The sequence below is a fragment of the Pseudophryne corroboree genome, chromosome 7 (assembly GCF_028390025.1).
Source record: "Pseudophryne corroboree isolate aPseCor3 chromosome 7, aPseCor3.hap2, whole genome shotgun sequence".
Classification (NCBI taxonomy): domain Eukaryota; kingdom Metazoa; phylum Chordata; class Amphibia; order Anura; family Myobatrachidae; genus Pseudophryne; species Pseudophryne corroboree.
The window spans coordinates 268,952,033-268,977,743 of NC_086450.1; the positions used below are offsets into that span (position 1 = coordinate 268,952,033).

At 42.4% G+C, this 25,711-nt stretch overlaps 1 protein-coding gene across 7 annotated transcripts in view; it reads left to right on the forward strand.

Annotated features, from left to right (window-relative positions):
• The window catches only part of HECW2 (HECT, C2 and WW domain containing E3 ubiquitin protein ligase 2), a 1,325,610-nt gene that overhangs the window by 1,059,701 nt on the left and 240,198 nt on the right, over window positions 1-25,711 (forward strand). For all 7 annotated transcript variants that reach the window (XM_063934135.1, XM_063934134.1, XM_063934138.1 and 4 more), the window contains 3 exons: window positions 1,477-1,662; window positions 17,654-17,788; window positions 20,270-20,372. In XM_063934135.1, the coding sequence (XP_063790205.1) occupies window positions 1,477-1,662; window positions 17,654-17,788; window positions 20,270-20,372 (424 nt within the window). The remainder of the gene's footprint in view (window positions 1-1,476; window positions 1,663-17,653; window positions 17,789-20,269; window positions 20,373-25,711) is intronic.

Sequence of the window (25,711 nt, forward strand, 5' to 3'; positions counted from 1 at the left end):
CTTCAATGATTCAAAGAGATGGATGCTACTCTGTGCCAGGTCAAAGCTGTACAAAGGATGGTCCTATACCTGCCAATTGTAGAAGCTTAACAACTCACGTTGCTGTTTGCTGAGTGTGGCCTGGTGTTATCATGCAGTAAGACAATGCCTGTTCGCAGCAACACAAGTCGTTTTCAAAGAATTGCCCTTTGCAACCGGCTCAATGTGTCACAATAGCAATCAGCATTCACAGTATGGTGGAGAAATCAGTTTGTGGTCCCAAAACACAGTCACCATGACCTTCTTTGCTGATGGAGTTGAATTTCTGTGAAGGTGGAGTCAATGGGGCTATTTCAAATGTTTGAAAAGTCAATTGGGTGTCTCTTTTTTCCTATCTAATAAACAGGAAAAAACAGACACGCAACCGAGTTTTCAAACATTTGAATTTCCCCCAATGTGTGTTTCCATGCCATGGATGCTTGCTTCGTCTCTGGTGTCATGTGATGCACCCACATTTCATCGTCTGTATGCTGCAGAAACAGCACTCCCTCCTCATATTACCACATCAAGTGCATGAGAGACAGTCCCATGCTATTGGTTTTGTGAACTTCTGTGAGTTGCTTGGGTACCCAGCGTGAACACTTTTTCCTGTACCCCAGTTGCTCATGAAAGATGTTGTGCACAGTATCCTCTGAGATGTTCAGTTTGCCAGCAATATCACTAACTCAAATGCGTCTGTCCTCCTGAATCAGACCTTCTATGTGGCACAAATTGTCATCTGTGGTGGGCGTGCTTGGCCATCCAGATCGCTGCTCATCTTGAAAGTCTGTCCTGCCGTTATCAAAGGCAGTGCACCAAACCTGTTTATGTGACATGACGTTATCACTGTACACCTCAACAAGTTGGCTATGAATTTTAGCTGCTGATGAGTCCTTTAGAATCAGAAATTTGATCACACTATGCACCTCAATGTTTGACTATGTTTCCGCCAGCCCTGCCATCTTACAGCTGATGTTGGGACAGTATGACTGATATGAGGCACAGTCTAATGGTCGTGAGTGGAAGCAGTGGTCTACCTGCTCTGTGGGTTGTCTTGTTACCTTACTTTTTGCACCATCCTTGTATGCGTCAGGGAACTGTATATCCATATTGAATGGGCATTACACAAAGGAAAGCAGTGTTCAAGTGTTTATTGTCGTACTCTTAATGTACTAAACCACAGGTTCTCAAACTCGGTCCTCAGGACCCCACACAGTGCATGTTTTGCAGGTCTCCTCACAGAATCACAAGTTAAATAATTAGCTTCACATGTGGACCTTTTAAAATGTGTCAGTGAGTAATTAATACACCTGTGCACCTGCTGCGTTACCTGCAAAACATGCACCGTGTGGGGTCCTGAGGACTGAGTTTGAGAACCTATGTACTAAACTAATTGCGTGACGTCTCTCTTATGTAAAAGTACTGGCTGTTCATGTGTATGTTCTTTTGTATTCCCAGAGTGCCTATCGCATGTTTACAAATAATACTTGTTTGAAACATATGATCACCAAAGTTCGAAGAGACACGCACCATTTTGAGCGATACCAACATAATCGGGATCTTGTAGGATTTTTGAATATTTTTGCCAATAAGCAACTTGACTTACCAAGAGGATGGGAAATGAAGCATGATCATCAAAGCAAGGTATTAACACATTAAAATGTTTTAGAAGTCTTCTCTTTAGTATTAGAAGTCTTCTTTTCAGTATTACTTCACCCACACGTGACTGCACCAAATGAAAATATTTGTTTATTTGATTTTGGCATTTATAAGGTAAAAATCTACTATTGATAAAATACCATATTCCATAAAAATACTACCAGTCGACATCCTATATATAAAATGTAACACCAGTAAGGGTTTTCATGACAATTATAGGTTATAGGCATGCCTGGAAGGGCCACATCTACCAAATAGTCCTACTATGAATATGACCCACATTGTTACATAAAAACACTGTGCACAGTTTTAAAAGCAGCTTGCGACCACAAAATTGTATAGTCAGATCTCTAATTTAAGGACAAATACATACATTTAAATATGCTTAGTCAAACTTAAAGAATAACTTCAGCAACTGAGTGCAGATAGCTGATGAATATATTTTATATGTAGCACAGTATAGAGTGCCTGTAGTGGCAGATAATATACACATAATAGGTTAAACTGAATTGTTCTTTTACTGAATTGATTTATACTCAACTAGCAGATCACCTGCCAGTTTGAAGGAGAGGTCCTTTTAGATATCATTAGCTATAGGACCCCATCAGAAATATATTTGGTATGTGATTGAACTTATGGAGAAAATAATGTAACTGTGATATTCAGGAAGGTGGAGGATTCTGATGTAACCTTGGCAATTATGTTAAAAACGTCCACCCAAAGTTGCTGAATTACTGAACTGGACCAAAAGATATGAAGCAGGGCACCCACCATTCCACAGTTTCTCAAGCAATATTTTGAGGACTCAAGCCATATTTTATGTAATTGAGCTGAAGTATGGTATAAACCGTGAACCAGTTTAAACATCATATCAGAATAGAAAAGTAATTTTGACATCTTCAGTGGCGTCACTGTGGGGGTGTGGGTCACACCTTGGTGTCACCAACTCAGGGGTGAAACCAAAATGCCAGCTCCTGTCACTGTATTGGAGCCGGCACTGCATACAACACATTCACCGGGGACAGCCATCATCTCCGGGACCCCCGCTGTGGCAAAAATGTGGGTTTGGGCAGCAAAGCCACGCCCCCTCCATTGAAACCATGTTCCCTACCATGAATCCATGCCCCCTTTTTGTGGTGCACACATAGATCCTTCAATGCTACACAGAGTGTCATAAGTGAAAGGTAAGTGATGCCCTTGGACATCCTGAACATATTTGTAAATACTGCAATCCAATCCTCATCGGTCCGGGAAATTTGGAGAGCCACTTCCCCTCTAGTGTGACTTACAAATTTCTTATCCTCTATCGAAGACAAGAGTTTTGTACCACATTGATATGACACCCTTATAGGTTAGAGAGAAAAATTTGGAGGTTATACTGTATAAGGAGGGAGGGAGGGAGGGGAGTTGTAAGTTGGTAGAGTTGGAAAGTACCTAATGCCTGATTTGTAGATATTTATAAAATCGCAAGTGAGAATGGAATATTGTTCCTGAAATTGTTGTAATGATTTAAGGTGTCAATTATCACACAAATATGCAATTGTTAAAATACCTCAATCTTGCCAATTTTGTATGGGCAGGGTTGGATTTAACTTTGAGACTGCTAAAATGAAAATATAAGAGGAGGGAAGTGAGAACTTGCCAAATTATCTAATCAGTTTATCCCACACTATTAGGGAGTCAGATATACTCTTTAATCTTAAAGAGGAAGGTTGTCTGCTAGATGGCATAGACCATAGAAGATCCTTTAAGGGAAAGCATTCACACCAGTGACGTGCGGTGGGGTGAGGCAGAGCCTTTCCTGTCATACTAACGTTTGCGCCAGAGCTTTTACTGTATAAAGTATATATAAAATACAAAGAATATATTTGAAATATCTGTTTTGCATTATTCTAATCATTTTTACAGCCAAAACTCTGCAGTAAAAAGTCTATGGCAGGTGAGGCAGTGCCTCACCTTGCAATCTTTTCCGCAATCTTTTCCGCACCTCTCAGATCAAAACTCACAAAATTTCCAGGGGTTTATACTGCTGCACCTGTGTATAATGCCCAGATGTACCCTTTGGCTCATATATTACGTTTAAATCTGTCTCTGGTGCTTGCTAGTGCCTCCTAAGCCATTTAGCTCACTGCACGTCCCTGGTTCACACATTTATCTTTCTACATCTGCACATGGCTTAGTAGTGGATGGGGAAAACCAATCCCTCAGCTGATCCAGGAGGCATGCTTGTTGGTACAGTTTGAGTTTGGGAGGCGCAAGGCCGCCTTTATTTTTAGATCTAAACATGTGAGCCCTAGACAAACAAGGGCTTTTCCCGTTCCAAACAAAGGTCAAAGTGTCAGTGTAGAATATAGTTAAGAAACATATAGGAATTATGTAAAGTATAATTTGAAAGATTTTAGGAAGCAGCATCATTTTAACAGAGGATAAAGGACCTAGCCAGGAGACTTTCTAATTTTCCCAGTTTTTGGTGAGTTCAGTGAATTGAGTAAGTAGTGGCTTATAATTTCAAGATATAGTATCTTGTAATTGTAACGGTATCCTAATCCCCAGATACAGTATTTAAGATAGGAAGTCTGCCAGGTATATTGGTATTAGGACTGGACAGAATGAAGAGAAGTTTTATCAATATCAAATGCTATGGCCTCAGTTTTAGAAGTGTTTAGCTAGTAATAGGTGACTGCTGAATAATTTTGAAGGATGGTATGGATGGCAGATAAGGAGGTTTCAGGTTTTGTGACAAACAGTAATACGTCATCTGTAAATAAGCAGATCTTATGATAAGATGGTCTGAGAGGCCTTCAAAGGGGATAGATGTTTTACTGCTAAGGGTTAAATAGTCAGGGCAAAAATTAGGGGAGATTGAGGAAACCCCTGTCTGGTCCCATTAGTGATGTTAAAGCTTTTACAAAGAACACAGACAAAAGGGATGCAGATGCACTAAACGATCATTACATTATAATAAAATATAATATGTCATAATAGGTTGTTGGTATATCATTGGCCAACGATATACCAACAATCTCTTATGACATATTATATTTTATTATACTGTAATGATCGTTTAGTGCATCTGCACCCCTTTTGTCTGTGTATACTACTTTATTCTCAGCAGCATAGCACCTTTCATTACTGGAGGGTGTGCAATTTAGAACCATTTCCCCCGCTTTTAGAAAGAAACCTGTTACTGAAAATACGAGCTGAGGGATTATCATATACAGGTTGAGTATCCCATATCCAAAATGCTTGGGACCAGAAGTATTTTGGATATCGGATTTTTCCGTATTTTGGAATAATTGCATACCATAATGAGATATCATGGCAATGGGACCCAAGTCTAAGCACAGAATGCATTTATGATTCATATACACCTTATACACACAGCTTGAAGGTCATTCTAGCCAGTAGTTTTAATAACTTTGTGCATTAAACAAAGTTTGTGTACATACATGCAATTCATTTATGTTTCATATACACCTTATACACACAGCCTGAAGGTTATTCAATACAATATTTTTAATATTTTTTTTGTATTAAACAAAGTTTGTGTACATTGAGCCATCAGAAAACAAAGGTTTCACTATCTCAGTCTCACTTAAAAAATTCCGTATTTCGGAATAATCCGTATTTCGGAATATTTGGATATGGGATACTTAACCTGTAATGTTGACAGTGCATTTAGTTATAAACCAGTGGATCTAAACCTAGCAAGAACCTTTGACATGTAAAGCCATTGTTTACTGCCAAAGGCCTTCTGCATCCAAGGAGAGCAAGACCACAGGGTTAACCACATGAGCTCCATCAGTTAACTACTCTTCTGGTATTATCCAGAGCCTGCCTTCCCAAGATAAATCCAACTTGATCCTGGAAAGCCAAACTAGGTAGAAGGGGATCAGTCTGCTAGCTAATAAGTTTATGTATATTTTGATATCAGTATTTACTATGATTATTGGTCTAAAATTATGTCATGATGGTGGGTTCTTGCCAGGCTTTGGTATTATTATAATTTGGGCCTCTAACATTTATTTTGGGAAATTGAATTTTGGGATGTGTAGTTGAAAAGATTAACCAAGATAAATGTGAGAGTACGTTGAAAGATCATGTAAAAGTCATAGAGAAACCCATCAGAGTAAGGACTTTATCTTTTTTAAGGCAGATTGAACCTCGTCACTACTCAAACGTAGCTCTGCAGCTATTTCTGGGGGGTTCACTACGAAATGCTGGCGGTCGGGCTCCCGGCGACCAGCATACCGGCGCCGGGAGCCCGACCGCCGGCTTACCGATAGTGTGGCGAGCGCAAATGAGCCCCTTGCGGGTTCGCTGCACTCGCCACGCTACGGGCACGGTGGCGCGCACCACACTATTTTATTCTCCCTCCAGGGGGGTTGTGGACCCCCACGAGGAAGAATAAGTGTCGGTATGCCGGCTGTCGGGATCCCGGCGCCGGTATACTGTGCACCGGGATCCCGTCAGTCGGCATACTGAAGACCACCCATTTCTGGGGTTAGACAGGGTCTGTGGAGTCTAAAATTTAATTATTAGTCAACTCTTTGGGTTGAGGGATGGAATAGTCATGTTTGAGGTTGTAAAGCTTCTCATAATAAGAGGCAAAATGCTGTGAAGTGTTTTGGGGTTGGATATTGGAGTCCCAACAGAATTAAAAATGCATTTAATTCTATTAACAACGTTTTCCCCCTCAGTTTCTGCTCTAGGAGTTTGCTCGTCTTGTTACTTAGAGTGTAAAATATTTGATGCAATCTAGTTATAGCTCGTTGTATCTCTAAGAGATACTGGGGTAAATGTATGATGAAGTGATAAGAGTAAAGAAGTGAGCTAATGGAGAAGTTGCCCATGGCAACCAATCAGCATTGAACTAACATTTAGAATTTGCATACTATAAAATTATACAGAGCAGCTGATTGGTTGCCATGGGCAACTTCTCCACTGGCTCACTTCTCCACTCTTATCACTGCTTCATTCATTTACCCTAAGGGGTCTATTTACTGAGCTTTGGAAAGAGATAAAGTGGACGGAGATAAAGTATCAACCAACCATCTCCTGTCATTTTTCAAACCCAGCCTGTGACGTGGCAGTTAGTAAATAAGCCCCAAAGTACTGTACCAACCAACTAGCTCCTAAGTGTCATTTTTTTAAACACAGTCTGTAACATGGCAGTTAGGAGCTGATTTATCTCTGTCTACTTTATCTCTCTCCAAAGCTTAGTAAACAGACCCCTATGTGCATTTAGTTTCCTCATGGCTTCAACTAAAGCAGAATAAATGGCACCGTCTTTTGGATTGTTTTTGTGCTGGGCTTCCAACTTTACTACTTGAGATTCATATGATGTATTTTAATTTATTTTTTTAATTCTATCTGCCACCTGAATGGCAGCTTCCCACAGCACAGCTTTGAGGGCACATCAGTGGTTTGTAGTGGAAGATTGTTCAGGGCCATTAGATTCAAGTTAAGAGTTTAATGCATCCTGTAAGATCCTTTTACCCTCTTTCTCTAACAGAATATAGTCTAGCAGATGCCAGCTTCTAAGGGGGGAGTAGTACTGTATATAGGGGTGTCCAACTCCAGAGGCCAGACCATGAGATAGGCAATATATTAATACCAGGGATGTCTTGTAGGGACCATTTATCAGTTAAAAGCAGGTCATTACGCGAATAGAATTTATGTTCCAAAGAATAGTAAGTATAGTCATGTATCCCTGCATTTTTAACCTGCCACGCGTCATAAAGGTCAAACTCTGCGAGTAAATGGGAAAAGGTAGAAGCGAGAGTATGGGCTATATGGTGAGCCTGTTTACTAATAGGTGAAGATTATTTAGATGGGTATCAGGCACAAGCTTACAGTCACTCATGAGAAACAATTCACCCTTTTTAACCTAAATAACAGATTTAAGAAACTTACAGATGTAGCCATGCTCATCTATCCTCTGTGTGGTGTGTAGTGCAAAAAAAACAAGTCGCATTACGTTTGCCTGCACCTTGTTACAGTGTGGTGTATTTAGTCACAGTGTAATGAATTAAGTCTCCGTCGGGTGCAATACTGATGTTCGTCCACCAGGTGTCATTTTTGAAAACCACCATTGCGCATGTGTGAAGTCTCAATTGTAAAGTCGAGCGATGCTTGTAGTTTAAGAGTTACTTTTTTTAAATGATCTCTACATTAATTAGAAATGTGAACACAGAAAAAGATTGGCTCAGCGTCTCCGATGCACACAATGAAAGGCACAGTTCAGAGTTCTACACAGCTCTCTAAAAGAAAAAAAAAATTATAATCAGTGATAGAGTTGGGACACAGCACTATTAAAATATAAATTACAATGAGCAACATCACTATGTCACTGCAAGTGTCAGTCACCTGTCTTTATAGCTCTCTTGGCGTAGTGGTATCACTGATTGTTACCATGCCTGTGAGCTAGGGTTACCACAAAGGACACACTTGTATTGTTTATCCATGTAAAAAGTAGCATTTACAGTTTTTTTAGAATTTTCCCAAAACAAGCTCTCTAGGGTGATTCTCCAGAAAGTGAACATAAAGTCCCATGTATTACAAGCATTTAATTTATTTTCCTTTTAAATGGATCTATTTAGAAATTGTTGTTATATGAAAACTTAGGGGGTAATTCAGACCTGGCGCCGATCACCAGGATTCCATTGCAGAGGCTGAGTAAATCCTGGGCTGCACAGAGACTGCGCAAACTGATGTTTGTGCAGCTCTGCTAAAGAAGCGAATGCACACTTGCGCAGGCTTTACCCCTCCCCCTGTATGTGGCGGCTATCTGATCGCAGGGCTGCAAAAAACACACCCTAGCGATTAGGTCTGAATTTACCCTATTAATTGCTTAGTAGCAATGCCTTACCCTATAACTTAAGAGCCACTAAAATCTTGGTATTTTGGAGAAGTATGTAATTTGAATTTGTGTAGCCGTCCCATGCATCACGGACAATCTCCCTGTTATGCTTCATATACAGACTCAGACATGCACACAGATATACATTCAAAAGTAGAAAAAAGCTGTAGATGCTAATTTGTACGCAGATATGCAATACAAGTATGGCTTTTCAAATTACGTAAGACATCTTTATGAGACTGAGTTTACGGTACTTCTTCCTGGGCCTCTCCATTGCTTTAGTAGGCAGCCTTCCACATTCCCAATCCCACCCCTGTGAGACTTTTGATTTCACGGAATGCGTGTACTGCTTAGTAAATGACAGCATGAGCAATTCATTTACATACAGTAGTGTACCAGCCGTGTTGTGTTTTACTAAGTAGTACACTTACTCGGCTAATATAGGTGATATTATGATTTCAGACCACTCGCATATTGAATTATCTTTTAGACCTCCAATGATCGGGCCTCTACATCGCACTTGGAAATTCCACTCATATTTGTTTCAGTCTGAAGATTGTAAACAATACCTTAAAAGACACTGGCTTGACTATGTTGACAATAATATTGAGCATTGGGGGAATCTAGTATTATTTTGGAAAGCCTCAAAAGCTGTGATGCGTGGTCACATTATCTCGTGTCGCTAATTATAACAAAGTAACTATAGAACAATATAATTCCCTCCATAGTGATATACAGAAATGTTTCTTAGAATATGTCTCTAATTCTTCTGCAGAGAAGTTTACGATATACACTCAAGCTAAACATCTATTAGAGGACTATTCAGGCCCAACTACATCTTGACTATACTAAAAATCGTTACTACAGGTGGGGTAACTTGACAGGCTGATTAATAGCCTCCTTAACTAAGACATATCGCCGCAAAAATCATATTGTATCTATAAGGGCGAACAAAATATATCTTTAGCTTATCATAAATTTTATTCTGAATTATATTCAAATCTTCTTTCGTGTACAGTTCTAATGGACACACTAATTAAAGAAGCCAGACTGCCTTGTCTATCTTCAGGAAAAAAAAAAATTCTTAGATGCAGATATAACAAAACAAAAAATTAACATAGCTATCTCTTCCCTCCATACTTGATAAAACTCCAGGGCCTGATGGCTTTTCAGGTGAATTTTATAAAATCTTACAATTAGATATGAATCCCACTTTATTAGAATTATATCGCAATATACATAAACAGTGGTCATCCTACCTGACTTTTAATGAAGCTTTCACTATATTAATCCCTAAACCAAGATGCAATTCTATTCAGTTAGATTCATATCATCTGATTACTCTTCTGAATGTTGATTTTAAAATTATGTATAAAATAATGGCTGTTAGATTTCAGTCTTTTTTTCCCTTCTATTACAGTATATCTGTTTAACGGGTTCACTACGATATGTCGGCGGTCGGGCTCCCGGCGACCAGCATACCGGCGTCGGGAGCCCGACCGTCGGCTTACCGACAGTGTTGCGAGCGCAAATGAGCCCCTTGCGGGCTCGCTGCGCTCGCTACGCGCGCCACGCTATTTTATTCTCCCTCCAGGGTGGTCGTGGACCCCCACGAGGGAGAATAAGTGTCGGTATGCCAGCTGTCGGGATCCCAGCACCGGTATACTGTGCGCCGGGATCCCGTCAGTCGGCATACTGAAGACCACCCCTGTTTAACAGTTTGATTTTGTTAGTGGACATCACTCCGGTAAATGAATATGTACAGCGATTGCATCTGTGGTTGCTGCAAATTTAAACCTAAAGATCCTAACATGCATTGAGCTTTGATGCTCACAAAGCGTTTGATACTGTATCTTGGCCTTTCCTTTTTTCAGGTATTTTCCGAACTTGCATTTGAGCCGGATTTTATTCATTTAATTAGGTTTTTCTACACCTCACCAACAACCTCTCTTCTGATAAATGGCACTAGAAGTTACCCTATAATAATGATTTGAGGAACTCGTCAGGGATGTCCTCTTCCCCCGTTATTATTTAAACTTTCTTTAGATCCCATAATTTGAATGATTAACACATGGCCTACTTTGAAGGGTATTAGTGTGGGCAATATTGAAATCAATTGGCAATGGGAACGTGTGTCACTGACAAGCAAACTCCTGGGAACCAATCAATAACCGCCTGCAGGTATAAAGCAGGTAATCTTTTGGTGGGGAACTGCCAGTGCAATGTCTTACACAAAGCTACTGGGTGCTCTGTGGTCTATAGCCTTGTCAATCTAGCATCCAGCTTCTGAAATCAGCTGTCCCAGGGCTTCAGGTCTTCGTAAGCTGCTTACTACAGACCGGAACCATGGTTCCTACAGTCTGCAAAACTGCAGTCTCTTACAGACTAACCCCAGTTTTGCCTCAGCCGCTGCAGTTACCAAACCCACCGGAGGCAACCGCAAGTCCAGATCATGGTAACTTGTCCCCTGCTTCCCGTATTACCTTGCAACATGTATACCAGACCTTTTCCCATGTTATCCTCCTTGGTTTATACTCAAAGAACCAGTGCATTCCGATCTCCTGACTCCAGTTCTGGATTCACAACCAACGTCCAGCCTCACAATTGTGACCAAACTAACAACTGACTTTAGAGATTTAAGCCATCTCCAGCTATCCTACTCGGGTCGAGCAAATTTTGTTACGAATTATATATTTTCCCAGATATTTATATCCACTCCAAGTAATTCCAATACACTTACCACGGAACGATGTAACTTTGATAACTCGACTATTTCGTAAATTTATCTGGAATAACAAAAAAACAAGAATAGGTATGATCAAGTTATACCAACCTAAATGGAATGGGGGGACTAATTTTCGTATTAACATATAACTATGCAGCATTGCTTAGAAACTTGAAGGATTGGCTGACTGCTCACCAGACGTATACTAATACTCATACCCCTTTTACACCAGCCAGTATATAACACGGGTTATTGTACGTGAACGCGCATAATCCGTGTTGCTGGTTGGTGTAAAAGGGGCGAGTTGGAATTATCCGGGTCGAGTGACCCGGTATTCCAACTCGGGTAGCTTGCAGGGTTGAACACGGGTTCACCCCGGCAAGCTGTGCAAACGAAAGCCGGGTCGATGCACCCTGGCTCCCGTTCACAGTGTATGGAAGGGTGGCGACATGATCTCCCAGCGCCGCTCCCACCGCGTCACCGGCAACATCACCAACCCGGCAATATGCCAGGGTTGGTGACTGCAGCAGAAAAGGGGGTTGACGCGGATCGCAGCTGGGTAGCACCCGCGTCAGGCTCCCGGCTGCGACCCGAGTTTCTAGGTGTAACAGGGGTATTAATTGGAATAGAATTTTTTACCTAAAATTTCATTAGCAGCCTTTTTACACATGAATGATAGTGAAATCCCACAGGATATTCTTAATAATCCTCCTGTTATGAATACTAGAAAACACTGGTTGCATTTAAGACATAAAGACAAAGTGAATCCACATTATACTATTCCTTTACCTTTTGTACAGAATCCCGGCTTTCAGAACGGTGAGGCCTCACAAAATCTTTATAACTGGAAGACTGAAGCACTACATACATTAGGACAATTAAATAACTCTAAAACACGTAAACCCTTAACCATGAAGCGGTTGAGATATTCCCAGTGATTGGTCACACAATTTTCTCTTTTCTTCAGCCCCAATACTACAGTATGTAAGCAGAACTTCTAACTTCATCCTGGTGGGGGACTGAGGCAAACTTCTGGACAACTCACTAATGCTACCACCTCCAATTAGGGGGGTCAATTTTTATATATTATAGATTCCTCAGAACCTCTCTGGAATACTCTTTTCTGCAAACAGGCCTTGCACAGTGGTAGGAGCATTTTCTATTTTTAACTACTGATGTTTTTCTAAAATCATTAGAATATTACACTACTACATTCCCGATGGCAAAATTTACAGAAATGTACAGATGTGTACTCTTACATCCTTGCTGCAGTCACGCTAAACAGCCCTTGAAGTCTTGCCATGCCGTGGCTGGACTCTGTAGAGCTGAGCGTCTTAGTCTCAGGGGGTCATTCTGAGTTGATCGCTCGCTAGCTACTTTTAGCAGCCGTGCAAACGCATACTCACTGCCCACGGGGGAGTGTATTTTCACTTTGCAAGTGTGCGAACGCGTATGCAGCCGAGCGGGACGAAAACGTTTTTTGCAGTTTCTGAGTAGCTCTGGACTTACTCAGCCCTTGTGATCACTTCAGTTATTTTGGTCCCGGAATTGACGTCAGACACCCGCCTTGCAAACACTTGGATACACCTGTGTTTTCCCAAACACTCCCTGAAAACGGTCAGTTGACACCCACAAACGCCTTCTTCTTGTCAGTCTCCTTGTGATCGGCTGTGCGAATTGATTCTTCGTTAAATCCATCGCCCAGCAACGATCCGTTTTGTATCCGTACGCCGCGCGTGCGCATTGCGGTGCATGCGCAGTAGTAACCTGTTCACTGCACTGCGAAAAATGGCAGCGAACGATCAACTCAGAATGTCCCCCTCAATGTAATGTAATAGCACGCACGAGCAGCTTCTGCTGATTAAAATTATATGCATTATGCTAATTAAAATGATATGCATCTGGAATGCCACATTACAGCGTTTGCCATGAAACCACTGTAACATAGCATTTTGGGCCTGATTCAGGTTGGATCGCAATACGTGATCCAACCGCAAAAACTATGTCGAGGATGCGGGCACATGCGCAGGGCCCATCCTGTGCATGCGCCTACATTTTCTGTGGTGCCCCATTCGCAATGCGATGGGGGCAGCAACGCTCTGTTTCCAAGACGGAACATTGTGGGGACGGCGATGGAGAAACGGGGCTGCGACGAGTAAACAATGGATTTGATGAGGTGTGATCGGGGCGGCTGCGTGACGTGACACGCAGCCACTGATATCATATAAAGGCGGCGGACCTCCTGCGGGCGCAGCCAGGCTGCGTCGGCAGGAGGCTACCTAGTTTTTAGTGATCATGCTGAAATTGCGGTTGCACCGCAATTTCAGCGTAGTTAAGGGGGGGGGGGGCTGATACGGCCCCAGCATGCGATCCAAAGGATTGCAAGTTCTGCTACAGTACTTAGCAGAATTTGCAATCCTTCTGAATCAGGTTCTTTGTATGCAAATATAGTTGCAGTCACACACATGAATATACGGTAGACATGCTGCATATAATTTTAATTAGCAGAAGCTGCTCGTCCTATTACATTACTTTGCATCTAAGACACATCGTTGCGTACGAAGGCCCTCATTCCGAGTTGATCGCACCAAGCAACTTTTTGCTGCTGGTGCGATTAACTAATCTCCGCCTATGGGGGAGTGTATTTTAGCATAGCAGGGATGCGAACGCTTGTGCAGTCCTGCTATGCTAAAAAAGTTTCCTGCAAAACAAGACCAGGGTCAGACCTACTTGCCCTGTGCGATGGATCCAGCGACGAAGGTCCCGGGATTGACATCAGACATCCGCCCTCCAAACACCTGGACATGCCTGTGTTCGGATCTCCGTGCCCGAACGCCTCCTCGCTGTCAATCTTCTTGCGATCTCGCTAGCGATCACTTTCTTCTTTGTTCTAGCCACTGTTCTAGCATGCGCAGTTCCGATCCGTTCGCACCGCAGTGAAGAACCGTTGCGTGCGAATGGGTCGTAATAACCCCCACAATGCAAAATAAAGACGCACATCGCTACTGAGTCACACGGCACTGACACGTTATGTTATATGACTTATAGCACATAGAGCAAAGATGTAAGAAGACACATCTGTACCTCAACATCTTTCATCGTTCATACATTTTACCAAATGAGAATTCTAAATAATTCTGACTATCTTAAATGTAAATCAATCTCTGCAGATTTGTTTCATTGCTTTTGAACCTGTCCATATATTAAGAGTTTCTAGCAGCAAGTCTGGTGCTTTACTATCGACCACTTAGTCAACTATGCACTACTCACGCGTTAATGGAAAATCTTATTACCCACGGATATTATTAAAAAGAGTTAGAAAGTTATTATTAGCAGTATCTTCAGCTGCCTGCAAAGCAATTCTACAGTTATGGACACAGAGTACAAACCCTAAGCTTGACATTTTTAAAGAAAAGTTATTCTTTATCTTTCACATGGACTGGCTGGAAGCATCTTTACAAAAGGAGGCTCATAGCAAAACATTTTTTGTTACTTGGGAGAGCTATACGGGTTGAGTATCCCATATCCAAATATTCCGAAATACGGAATATTCCAAAATACAGATTTTTTTGGTTGAGAGTGAGATAGCGAAACCTTTGTTTTCTGGTGGCTCAATGTACACAAACTTTGTTTTATACACAAAGTTATTACAAATATTTTATTAAAAGACCTGCAGGCTGTGTGTATAACTTGTGTATGAAACATAAATGAATTGTGTGAATGTACACACACTTTGTTTAATGCACAAAGTTATTAAAATATTGGCTAAAATGGCCTTCAGGCTGTGTGTATAAGGTGTATATGAAACATGAATGCATTCTGTGCTTAGACTTAGGACCCATCACCATGATATCTCATTATGGTATGCAATTATTCCAAAATACGGACAAATCCGATATCCAAAATACTTCTGGTCCCAAGCATTTTGGATAAGGGATACTCAACCTGTATAGAGACTTCCATTAAGTACAGTAGTCGATAGCTAAATGTTTTTTCAACACTTTATGGTACGAAACACTTGTGTTTCTTGATGATCCTCCAATATCTATTTAGCTTTAAAGATTATTGAAAATGGCTGTCAGGTTTATTTTGGTGGAATATACACCAATCCCTTATTATAGAAATACCTTTTGTTTATTTTTCTTTTAGGTGAAAACACTGTATCTATGATGCAAATGTTCATGGTCACTTATGTTTAATATACATTTGTCATATTGATGTATTGTTGTTACTTATTGAAGCTTCAATAAAAGAAAGGGTTTTTTTTAGAGAAAAAGATAAGACTCGTAATTTGAAGTCAGACTTGTATATTTGTGTAAAAAGTAGCAACTACCTGTACAGTATTTCTTCTAATTTTGACTGTATATCTGTGTGCATGCGTGAGTCTGTATACAAAGTATGACAGAACTTGTTTTGGGGAAATTAGAAAAAAAACTGTGGATGCAAATTTTTACACAGATATACAATACAAGTGTGTCCCTTGTGGGAATCAAACCCTTGCTCATGGGCATGGTAACTATCCATGATACCACTATGCCAAGAGAGCCTCTTAGACATGTGATTGACACCTGCAGTGACAAAGTGAAGTCGCTCATTTAAAAAAAAAAATTATAGTACCAACTTTATCATTGATTGTAATGACTTTTTTTCTTTTAGAGAGCTGTGTAGAACCTGAACTGTGCTTTTCTTTGTGTGCGTTGGAGACGCTGAGGAAATCTTTTTCTAGGGAAAGTTTCAGTTGTAAGGCATGTTGTCACTGGGTGCCTGTCGTTCCGGTGATTTCGTACTCCACCCTGCAGTATTAATGTATTAAGACAGAGTTACAGAATTACTGTACTATATTTACTGTGTACTGGCCCGCCTGTCAGGGCTTGCTACATTGTTCAGTATTCTGTAGTGCCATATCCATCCGCTGCTATTCAGCACTGTACTGTAGGTTTCATTAGTGGAACAATTGTCACCCAGTGGTGAAACTGTGTATTGCATGCTGTGGATCCTGTTGTGCCTTATAACGCCTTACTTCGCCTACCTGCGCTATACGACTAGAACACTTGTATGGCGCAGCAGCAGCAACGATGAGCCTGGCTACATCTGTATGTTGCCTAGAGTTAGGTGTATATATTGAATAAAGATTACATACTTAGTGCCAGTCTGCTCAACAAGAAATATCTACCATTGCAAGCAACCAATTTTTTCTCAAACTTAAATGGGCAATTTTTACTAAAAAAATGGTCACCCCATTTCTCTTAAAGGGACCACTAGAGGTGTAGCATGTCAGGTTATGATTTGAGAATTGGGGGAGATGGTAGGAGGAAGTGTAGTGCGAAGTGGGACTCCTGCACTGCTACGACATCTGTTTTCCTGGTAGCAAACTATTTCAGAGCAAGGTGTGTTTTATTGGGTGAACTGAGAACTTTAATATTAATGCTCAAAATTCATAGGGATATCATGTTAAAATAAATGCAGACAGCAGTGAAATTAAACCAAATTAATGGTTATGTACCACAGGGGCAGACTGTTCTTTTTTTTTTTTTTTTTTTTTTTTTGGGGGGGGAAGGGGTAGTGCTATATCCATCTGCTGCATGTGCCAGTCGCGGCGGGTCCACTACAGCCACTTACCTGTGGAGTAAGGGGAGCACATGCTGCTGACCAGGTGTGCATTAAGAGGATAGAGTGTAGCCAGGGAGAAAGAGGACAAATTTACTTATGCTGGCTGCTACTACAACATTGCTGAATGAAGCGTAGCATCTCAGTGCACTGAACTTTTAACACTCACACACAGTCTGTGCCTGCTTGTGAAGAAGCTGTGTGCTTGGGAGCTGGCCGCAGTGCACACAGGATGCCTGAATACTGCAGCTCTCCTAGCCACTCAACCTCTGAACATCACATTGTCATAAAGCACAATAAGCGCTGAACGATATGTGAAGCTGACTGGGAGGGGTGGACCATTATGTGTTCAGTACAGTGTACGCTCAGTGCAGAGAGAAATGAACAAGATGGGCTGTGCTGGGGTGGGGTTCAATCGCTCCATTCATCCACTCAAATACACTCAAAGTGGGTGTCTCAGTCCTTGCACATTCAAACGTACGCTTGTACACTAGGGGAAGTGCTGACACTAGCATTAGCATATAGTCGCAGATGTGGCTTCAACAACAGACGCTAAAGCAGCACGCAACTCAGAATCAGGCCTCAAATTGTGTCTTCACCAACAGATTACACAGATCCAGTCAAACTGGATCTATTAGATATTGTCATGGCGCATTAATTCCATTGTATGCTTAATTTCTCAATGCTGGTAAGCTATGACCACGTCATACTGTATCTTTTGCAAAGTATGCATATATCTTACCTTTACATTCAGTAGTAACTAATTCATGTTTCTTTCTTAGCCATTCTTTGTAGATCACAATTCTCGGAGCACTACTTTTATTGATCCTCGTCTTCCATTACAAAGCAGCAGACCAACCAGTGCATTGCTTCATCGGCAGCATTTGACAAGACAGCGCAGTCACAGTGCTGGGGAGGTTAGTCTGCAGTGTAATGTGTGACACTGTGCCATTCTGTTGTAAAGGAACTGTAATGATGAGTACAAATATGGGTTTGTGTCTTTGGGGATGATTCAGATCTGATCGTAGATGTGCTAAATTTAATACATCTACGATAATTTACTCTGCAATCGCAGCCCAGAGATGCTGTTAGCATGTTGCTGGGCTCGCGAGGCGCGCCTGTGCAGTGCGCCTGCGATAGGGATTCAGACTGTGATCGCTGCCGCTGCAGCGGTCCAGTCTGAATTAGGCCCTTCGTTTTTACCTGAAAAGTGCACAAAACCTCACTAAAGGGGTCTTAGCAGTTAAAACGGATTATTCTCAAATTGGATTACACTGCAGCAATCAACATACACCTCCAACTGGAAATTTTAGCTCTCTCTTTGGCCCTTATTCCGAGTTGTTCGCTCGCAAGCTGCTTTTAGCAGATTTACTCACGCTAAGCCGCCGCCTACTGGGAGTGAATCTTAGCTTCTTAAAATTGCGAACGACGTATTCGCAATATTGCGATTACACCTCTCTTAGCAGTTTCTGAGTAGCTCCAGACTTACTCGGCATCTGCGATCAGTTCAGTGCTTGTCGTTCCTGGTTTGACGTCACAAACACACCCAGCGTTCGCCCAGACACTACCCCGTTTCTCCAGCCACTCCCGCGTTTTTCCCAGAAACGGTAGCGTTTTTTCACACACACCCGTAAAACGGCGAGTTTCCGCCCAGAAACACCCACTTCCTGTCAATCACACTACGATCAACAGAACGATGAAAAAGCCGTGAGTAAAATTCCTAACTGCATAGCAAATTTACTTGGCGCAGTCGCTCTGCGGACATTGCGCATGCGCACTAAGCGGAAAATCGCTGCGATGCGAAAAAAATTACCGAGCTAACAACTCGGAATGACCCCCTTTGTCCACTAACGCACTCACTATACTATTGGCACCCTGTAAACTGATACAGGTTACTGTCCTCTGACATCCTTTCACCAGCTCTGCTCTTCTCTAACACAGAAACCAGTGCCACACAGAGAAAGAAATACTGCAGGTGCACGGTCCAAACATTACTAATCAGAATTTTAATACATTTTGCAATTAAGCATCAAGTCAGTGAGTTTTTTTTGCATAATTTTGTCCAAGATTATGGGCTTACCCACCGCTTCCCGGTAACCTCATCATCAGGTAAATCCCTAATGGGTTCAAGTCCCATGTCCTAGACTTGAACCCTTAAAATATTAGAGACTTACCTGATGATGAGGTATCCTGGACGTCATAGGTAAGCCTATGACTTTGGGACAAAATTATGCAAAAAAAAAGCTCTTGTTTACTTGATGTTTAATTGCAAATTTTATTACAGTTGTGATTGGTAATGTTTAGAAAGTGATCCTTCATTAATTCTTTCTGTGTGCGACAATCATGAATTACACAGGTTCTATGGCTTGCTGACTTCAAGCCTGCATTGATATAGTATATGTAAATACGTAAAAGTAAATGTTCAACATTTAGTTATTTCATTTATTTTTTATGTTTAAAAAAGAAGCCCCCAATACACCATATAAGACACATTTCTGCAGCAATGATTTATAATATATAAGAGAATATGTCAATTAGTCCAACCCTTTATTTTATTGTCTGACAGGTACCGTCACATTACCCATGTCCTGCTCTTCTGATCATTCCTTAGAACCAAGTTCTGGATGGGGCTTCCCTGTGCATGTTACTGTCTGCAACATGCTCAGAAGAGCAGTGCGGATGTGACCACGCTAAACAGAACAGTGTCACTGGGTCCACCTCACTGCCTGCCCCTTGCAAGTACATGGGCTGCTCTGGCAGTAGTTCCACCACTGACATGACATACACTGACATACAAATAAGTCAGTGACACTGACTCTTTGGATACAACTGCTAATGAAAAACATTGACATAAGGAAAATCTTTTATTTATATTTGCCTGCTTTCCCAGAATGATCAAGTGACTCACAAATTTTGGGGCATTTTCCTTGGAAGAATTATTCCCCTCCCCACCCCCCTTCCTTTCCAGACACTGTGGAGGTGGTGTGTATGTGTGATAAAGTGATTCATTTTAAATTGTGTCATTATGGTTCCGTCCCCATGGCGCAGTGTTGCAAACTGCCTAATTTTTGCATCTGCAGATGCATCTTGTATCTGTGATGATGCAAATTGGGTCACCATGACCCTACACTTCCTGAAGGGGAATCCTGAAAGTTAACAAATATACTTTTATATTTATAGAACAGTATGAGTAAGCGCAAATTTGAGAAATCAGTGCTTATTCATATTGTTCTTTTGTTTACTTCAACGACCATACTGTAGCTGCATTGTATAGATATGTATGACCTAGTGCTGGATGTTATGTGAATATACATGCTTTTATTTTTTGTTTTAGTGTTTAGAAACTATAAGCCATTGTATAACATTTTCATTTTGTATTTGCCTTGTTAACTGCACAGGTCGGGGAAGATGCACGTCACTCTGGTCCCCCTGTTTTACCGAGGCCATCTAGTACCTTTAACACAGTCACTAGAAGTCACTATCAGGATATGATCCCGGTTGGTATGTATTGTTATGAGCACATTGACCTCAATCATTACAATGATCATAGGCATGCGCACGGGGGGTGCCTGGTGCGCACAGGCACCACCTAATGTGCAGCACCCCCCAAACGTCACACCTGATCGCCGTGGCCCATGCCGAGCCCAGCCTGCTTCTCATTATGTCTGTGTGCCTCCCCCCTGCTTCACCCGCCTCTGGCAGCGGATGATGTACAGCATGCTTGCCGAGCGGCCGCACTGAGCCAGGGACTGACATCTGGCTCTGCCTCTTGATGTGACCCCGCGCTCCCTGCCTTCCCACCCAGCTGCACTCCCACCTGCACTCTCGCAATAAATGTGTTTCTTTTCATTGGTGTGTACGTTTGAGGAAATAAATTAATGTCAAGTTACGGGTGTACTTACTGTCAAAACAATAGGTAATAAAATGTACTAGCAGGGGGTGTACCCAAGTCCACTCCAATAGACTAGACATTTTTAAGGCGTGGGTGGAGGCACATATATATTAGTTACCCCTAGGAAGGTAAGAAGGGGTTACATTTGGAAGCACTGCTGAGATTAGAGTACAGAAATGGATTGTGTAACTGGAGAGGACATTTATCGCTGTTGTAGAGATAAAGGTGTTGATGTACGGTGTAGTTTGGGATTGGGGGAAATTTCTTGGCATAAGTGATGAAAATGTATTAAAAAAGATAGCACAGCTATATGAAATAAGTAATCCCTATATAGTAGATCGGTAGAAGGGACACTATGGGGACACATTTGCTGTTCTTATCACTAATAATAACAATTTGGAGCAGGTTTTATTACCTGCTTTAATTGCTTTGGAGAGTATTCCTGGGTCAAAGCTGCAGATTCTGTGGCCTGATGGTAATAATATTGGAGAAGAAGAAATTACCTTAGGGAAGGACACAAGAACAGGAGAGATATTTTCTGGGGGTTGTTTACATTTTTCAAGTTCTGCCACAGGATCTCAAGGGAACATAGAAGAAGCTGGCCTTAATGCCCTTCCCATAGTAGTTGGGGGAGCTGCAGCCAACAAGGAGAATCAAATGGACAAGAGGAGGATAGACTTAGAAGAAGTGGACATGTCAGGTCCAGAGGAGGATTTAATATTAGGAGTACAAGGAATTAAAGATGAGTCTGTGTTTGGAGATAATGCAGTAGTGACGGGAAAGAAAAGGAGAAAGACAAAGAAGAAGAAAGTAATAGTTAAACCTCATGAACATGGCAGTGAAGGTAGTGTAAGAAACAGTGACCTCCACATGCCCTGTTGTATTACTGGATGATGGAAATATAATTAAACAAAAAACAGAAGATATCTTGGAAAACTAGAGGCTGCAACCGATGTTGTGTTGAAACAAAAAGAGAATAATATAGCCAAAAAGAAGAAACATAAAAAGGATAACAGCAATGGCTCCAGTTTGAGTACTGAAATAGCCAGCCAAGATGCTTTTGGGAAACCAAGGAGAAAAGCAGACTGGAATAAACTGGAGTGAAGATAACTGAGAGGGATATACTGACAATGGAACAGAAAAGGATAAAGATTATGGAACAAATATTCACAGAGCAGAGAGAGAATGAGGAACTCTTGAGGAATGGGTCTTGTGAGGCAGAGCTATGGTGGACATAATGGAATACATAGCCGATAGACGTCTTAATCATATCCGATGGCTTACAGCACTTCTACAGGGAGAAGTATTGAGGAAGGGGGAATATAATGGGACTGAGTTACAAAATAAAACTGTGGAAGAACCAATTTTAATTATCCAGTTAGAGAAACAGAACCAGGAAATGCAAGAGGAGCTTGCTGTGTTAACCAGAGAGTTTGAAAATTTGCTTCAGTGGAGTAGAGAAAAATTGCCAGAGATTGACCAGAACACCCAAAGATCTATTCAACAGGAAGAAAGGATTCATTCACTTGAATCTCAAATAAATGAGCTGTCTAAACTTTTATTAGCTGCAGAAGCATCTAAGCAGCAGGATCAGATTAGTCTTTCCGAAATGAAAGAGCATCTAATACAGTTGGAATCTGAGAACAACATCCTTGCCTGCTCTATAAAACCCAGTCCTGATGCGAGTAAGGACACTAAAGACATTGCTTTACAGACTGAAGAACTGATTGATATTCTGCAAGGAAGAGCAGCAGAAGGTATTCTTGAGGTGGGAAATATCAATGATATTGCCCCTAAACTATCTGGCACTGTTAAATGGGTCAAAGTTAAAAGAGGCTATGGCTTAATTAAAAGACATGAGAAACAAAGGGATGTTTCTCTGACGTCCTAGTGGATGCTGGGAACTCCGTAAGGACCATGGGGAATAGCGGCTCCGCAGGAGACTGGGCACAAAAAGTAAAAGCTTTAGACTAGCTGGTGTGCACTGGCTCCTCCCCCTATGACCCTCCTCCAAGCCCCAGTTAGATTTTTGTGCCCGAACGAGAAGGGTGCAAGCTAGGTGGCTCTCCTGAGCTGCTTAGAAGTAAAAGTTTAAATAGGTTTTTTATTTTCAGTGAGTCCTGCTGGCAACAGGCTCACTGCATCGTGGGACTAAGGGGAGAAGAAGCGAACTCACCTGACTGCAGAGTGGATTGGGCTTCTTGGCTACTGGACATTAGCTCCAGAGGGACGATCACAGGTTCAGCCTGGATGGGTCCCGGAGCCGCGCCGCCGGCCCCCTTACAGAGCCAGAAGAGCGAAGAGGTCCGGAGAAAGCGGCGGCAGAAGACGTTCCTGTCTTCAAATAAGGTAGCGCACAGCACTGCAGCTGTGCGCCATTGCTCTCAGCACACTTCACACTCCGGTCACTGAGGGTGCAGGGCGCTGGGGGGGAGCGCCCTGAGACGCAATAAAAACGATATAAAAACCTTATATGGCTAAAAAAAATGCATCACATATAGCTCCTGGGCTATATGGATGCATTTATCCCCTGCCAGTTTCCTGAAAAAAGCGGGAGAAAAGGCCGCCGTGAAGGGGGCGGAGCCTTTCTCCTCAGCACACAAGCGCCATTTTCTTTCACAGCTCCGCTGGAAGGACGGCTCCCTGACTCTCCCCTGCAGTCCTGTACTACAGAAACAGGGTAAAACAGAGAGGGGGGCACTATTGGCAGCTAATATATAAATACAGCAGCTATAACAGGGAGTAACACTTATATAAGGTTATCCCTGTATATATATAGCGCTCTGGTGTGTGCTGGCAAACTCTCCCTCTGTCTCCCCAAAGGGCTAGTTGGGTCCTGTCCTCTATCAGAGCATTCCCTGTGTGTGTGCTGGGTGTCGGTACGATTGTGTCGACATGTATGAGGAGGAAAATGATGTGGAAGCAGAGCAATTGCCTGTGTTAGTGATGTCACCCCCTAGGGAGTCGACACCTGACTGGATGGTAGTAATTAAAGAATTACGTGACAATGTCAGCACTTTGCAAAAAACTGTTGACGACATGAAACAGCCGACAAATCAATTAGTGCCTGTTCAGGCATCTCAGACACCGTCAGGGGCGCTAAAACGCCCGTTACCTCAGATGGTCGACACAGACCCTGACACGGATACTGAATCCAGTGTCGACGGTGACGAGACAAACGTAATGTCCAGTAGGGCCACACGTTACATGATCACGGCAATGAAGGAGGCATTGAACATTTCTGACACTACAAGTACCACAAAAAAGGGTATTATGTGGGGTGTGAAAAAACTACCAGTGGTTTTTCCTGAGTCAGATGAATTAAATGAGGTGTGTGATAAAGCGTGGGTTTCCCCCGATAAAAAACTGCTGATTTCTAATAAATTATTGGCACTATACCCTTTCCCGCCAGAGGTTAGGGCACGTTGGGAAACACCCCCTAGGGTAGATAAGGCGCTCACACGCTTATCAAAACAAGTGGCGTTACCGTCTCCTGATACGGCCGCTCTCAAGGAACCAGCTGATAGAAGGCTGGAAAATATCTTAAAAGGTATATACACACATACCGGTGTTATACTGCGACCAGCGATCGCCTCAGCCTGGATGTGCAGCGCTGGAGTGGCTTGGTCGGATTCCCTGACTGAAAATATTGATACCCTGGATAGGGACAGTATATTATTAACTATAGAGCATTTAAAGGATGCATTACTATATATGCGAGATGCACAGAGGGATATTTGCACCCTGGCATCTAGAGTAAGTGCGATGTCCATTTCTGCCAGAAGTATGTTATGGACGCAACAGTGGTCAGGTGATGCGGATTCCAAACGACATATGGAAGTATTGCCGTATAAAGGGGAGGAGTTATTTGGGGTCGGTCTATCGGACCTGGTGGCCACGGCAACGGCTGGAAAATCCACCTTTTTACCCCAGGTCACCTCTCAGCAGAAAAAGACACCGTCTTTTCAAACCCAGTCCTTTCGTCCCTATAAGGGCAAGAGGGAAAAAGGCCGCTCGTTCCTGCCCCGGGGCAGAGGAAGGGGAAAAAGACTGCACCATGCAGCCTCTTCCCAAGAGCAGAAGCCCTCCCCCGCTTCTGCCAAGTCCTCAGCATGACGCTGGGGCTCTGCATGCAGACTCGGGCACGGTGGGGGGCCGTCTCAAGAATTTCAGCGCGCAGTGGGCTCACTCGCAAGTGGACCCCTGGATACTGCAGGTAGTATCACAGGGGTACAAATTGGAATTCGAGACGTCTCCCCCTCGCCGGTTCCTGAAGTCTGCTCTACCAACGTCTCCCTCCGACAGGGAGGCAATATTGGAAGCTATTCACAAGCTGTATTCCCAGCAGGTGATAATCAAGGTACCCCTCCTACAACAGGGAAAGGGGTATTATTCCACGCTGTTTGTGGTACCGAAGCCGGACGGCTCGGTGAGACCAATTTTAAATCTAAAATCTTTGAACACTTACATAAAAAGGTTCAAATTCAAGATGGAGTCACTCAGAGCAGTGATCGCGAACCTGGAAGAAGGGGACTATATGGTATCTCTAGACATCAAGGATGCTTATCTCCATGTCCCAATCTACCCTTCTCACCAAGGGTACCTCAGGTTTGTAATACAAAACTGTCATTATCAGTTTCAGACGCTGCCGTTTGGATTGTCCACGGCACCACGGGTCTTTACCAAGGTAATGGCCGAAATGATAATTCTTCTTCGAAGAAAAGGCGTATTAATTATCCCTTACTTGGACGATCTCCTGATAAGGGCAAGGTCCAGGGAACAGTTAGAGGTCGGAGTAGCACTATCTCAGGTAGTACTACGTCAGCACGGGTGGATTCTAAATATCCCAAAATCACAGCTGATTCCAACAACACGTCTACTGTTCCTAGGGATGATTCTGGACACAGTCCAGAAAAAGGTGTTTCTCCCGGAGGAGAAGGCCAGGGAG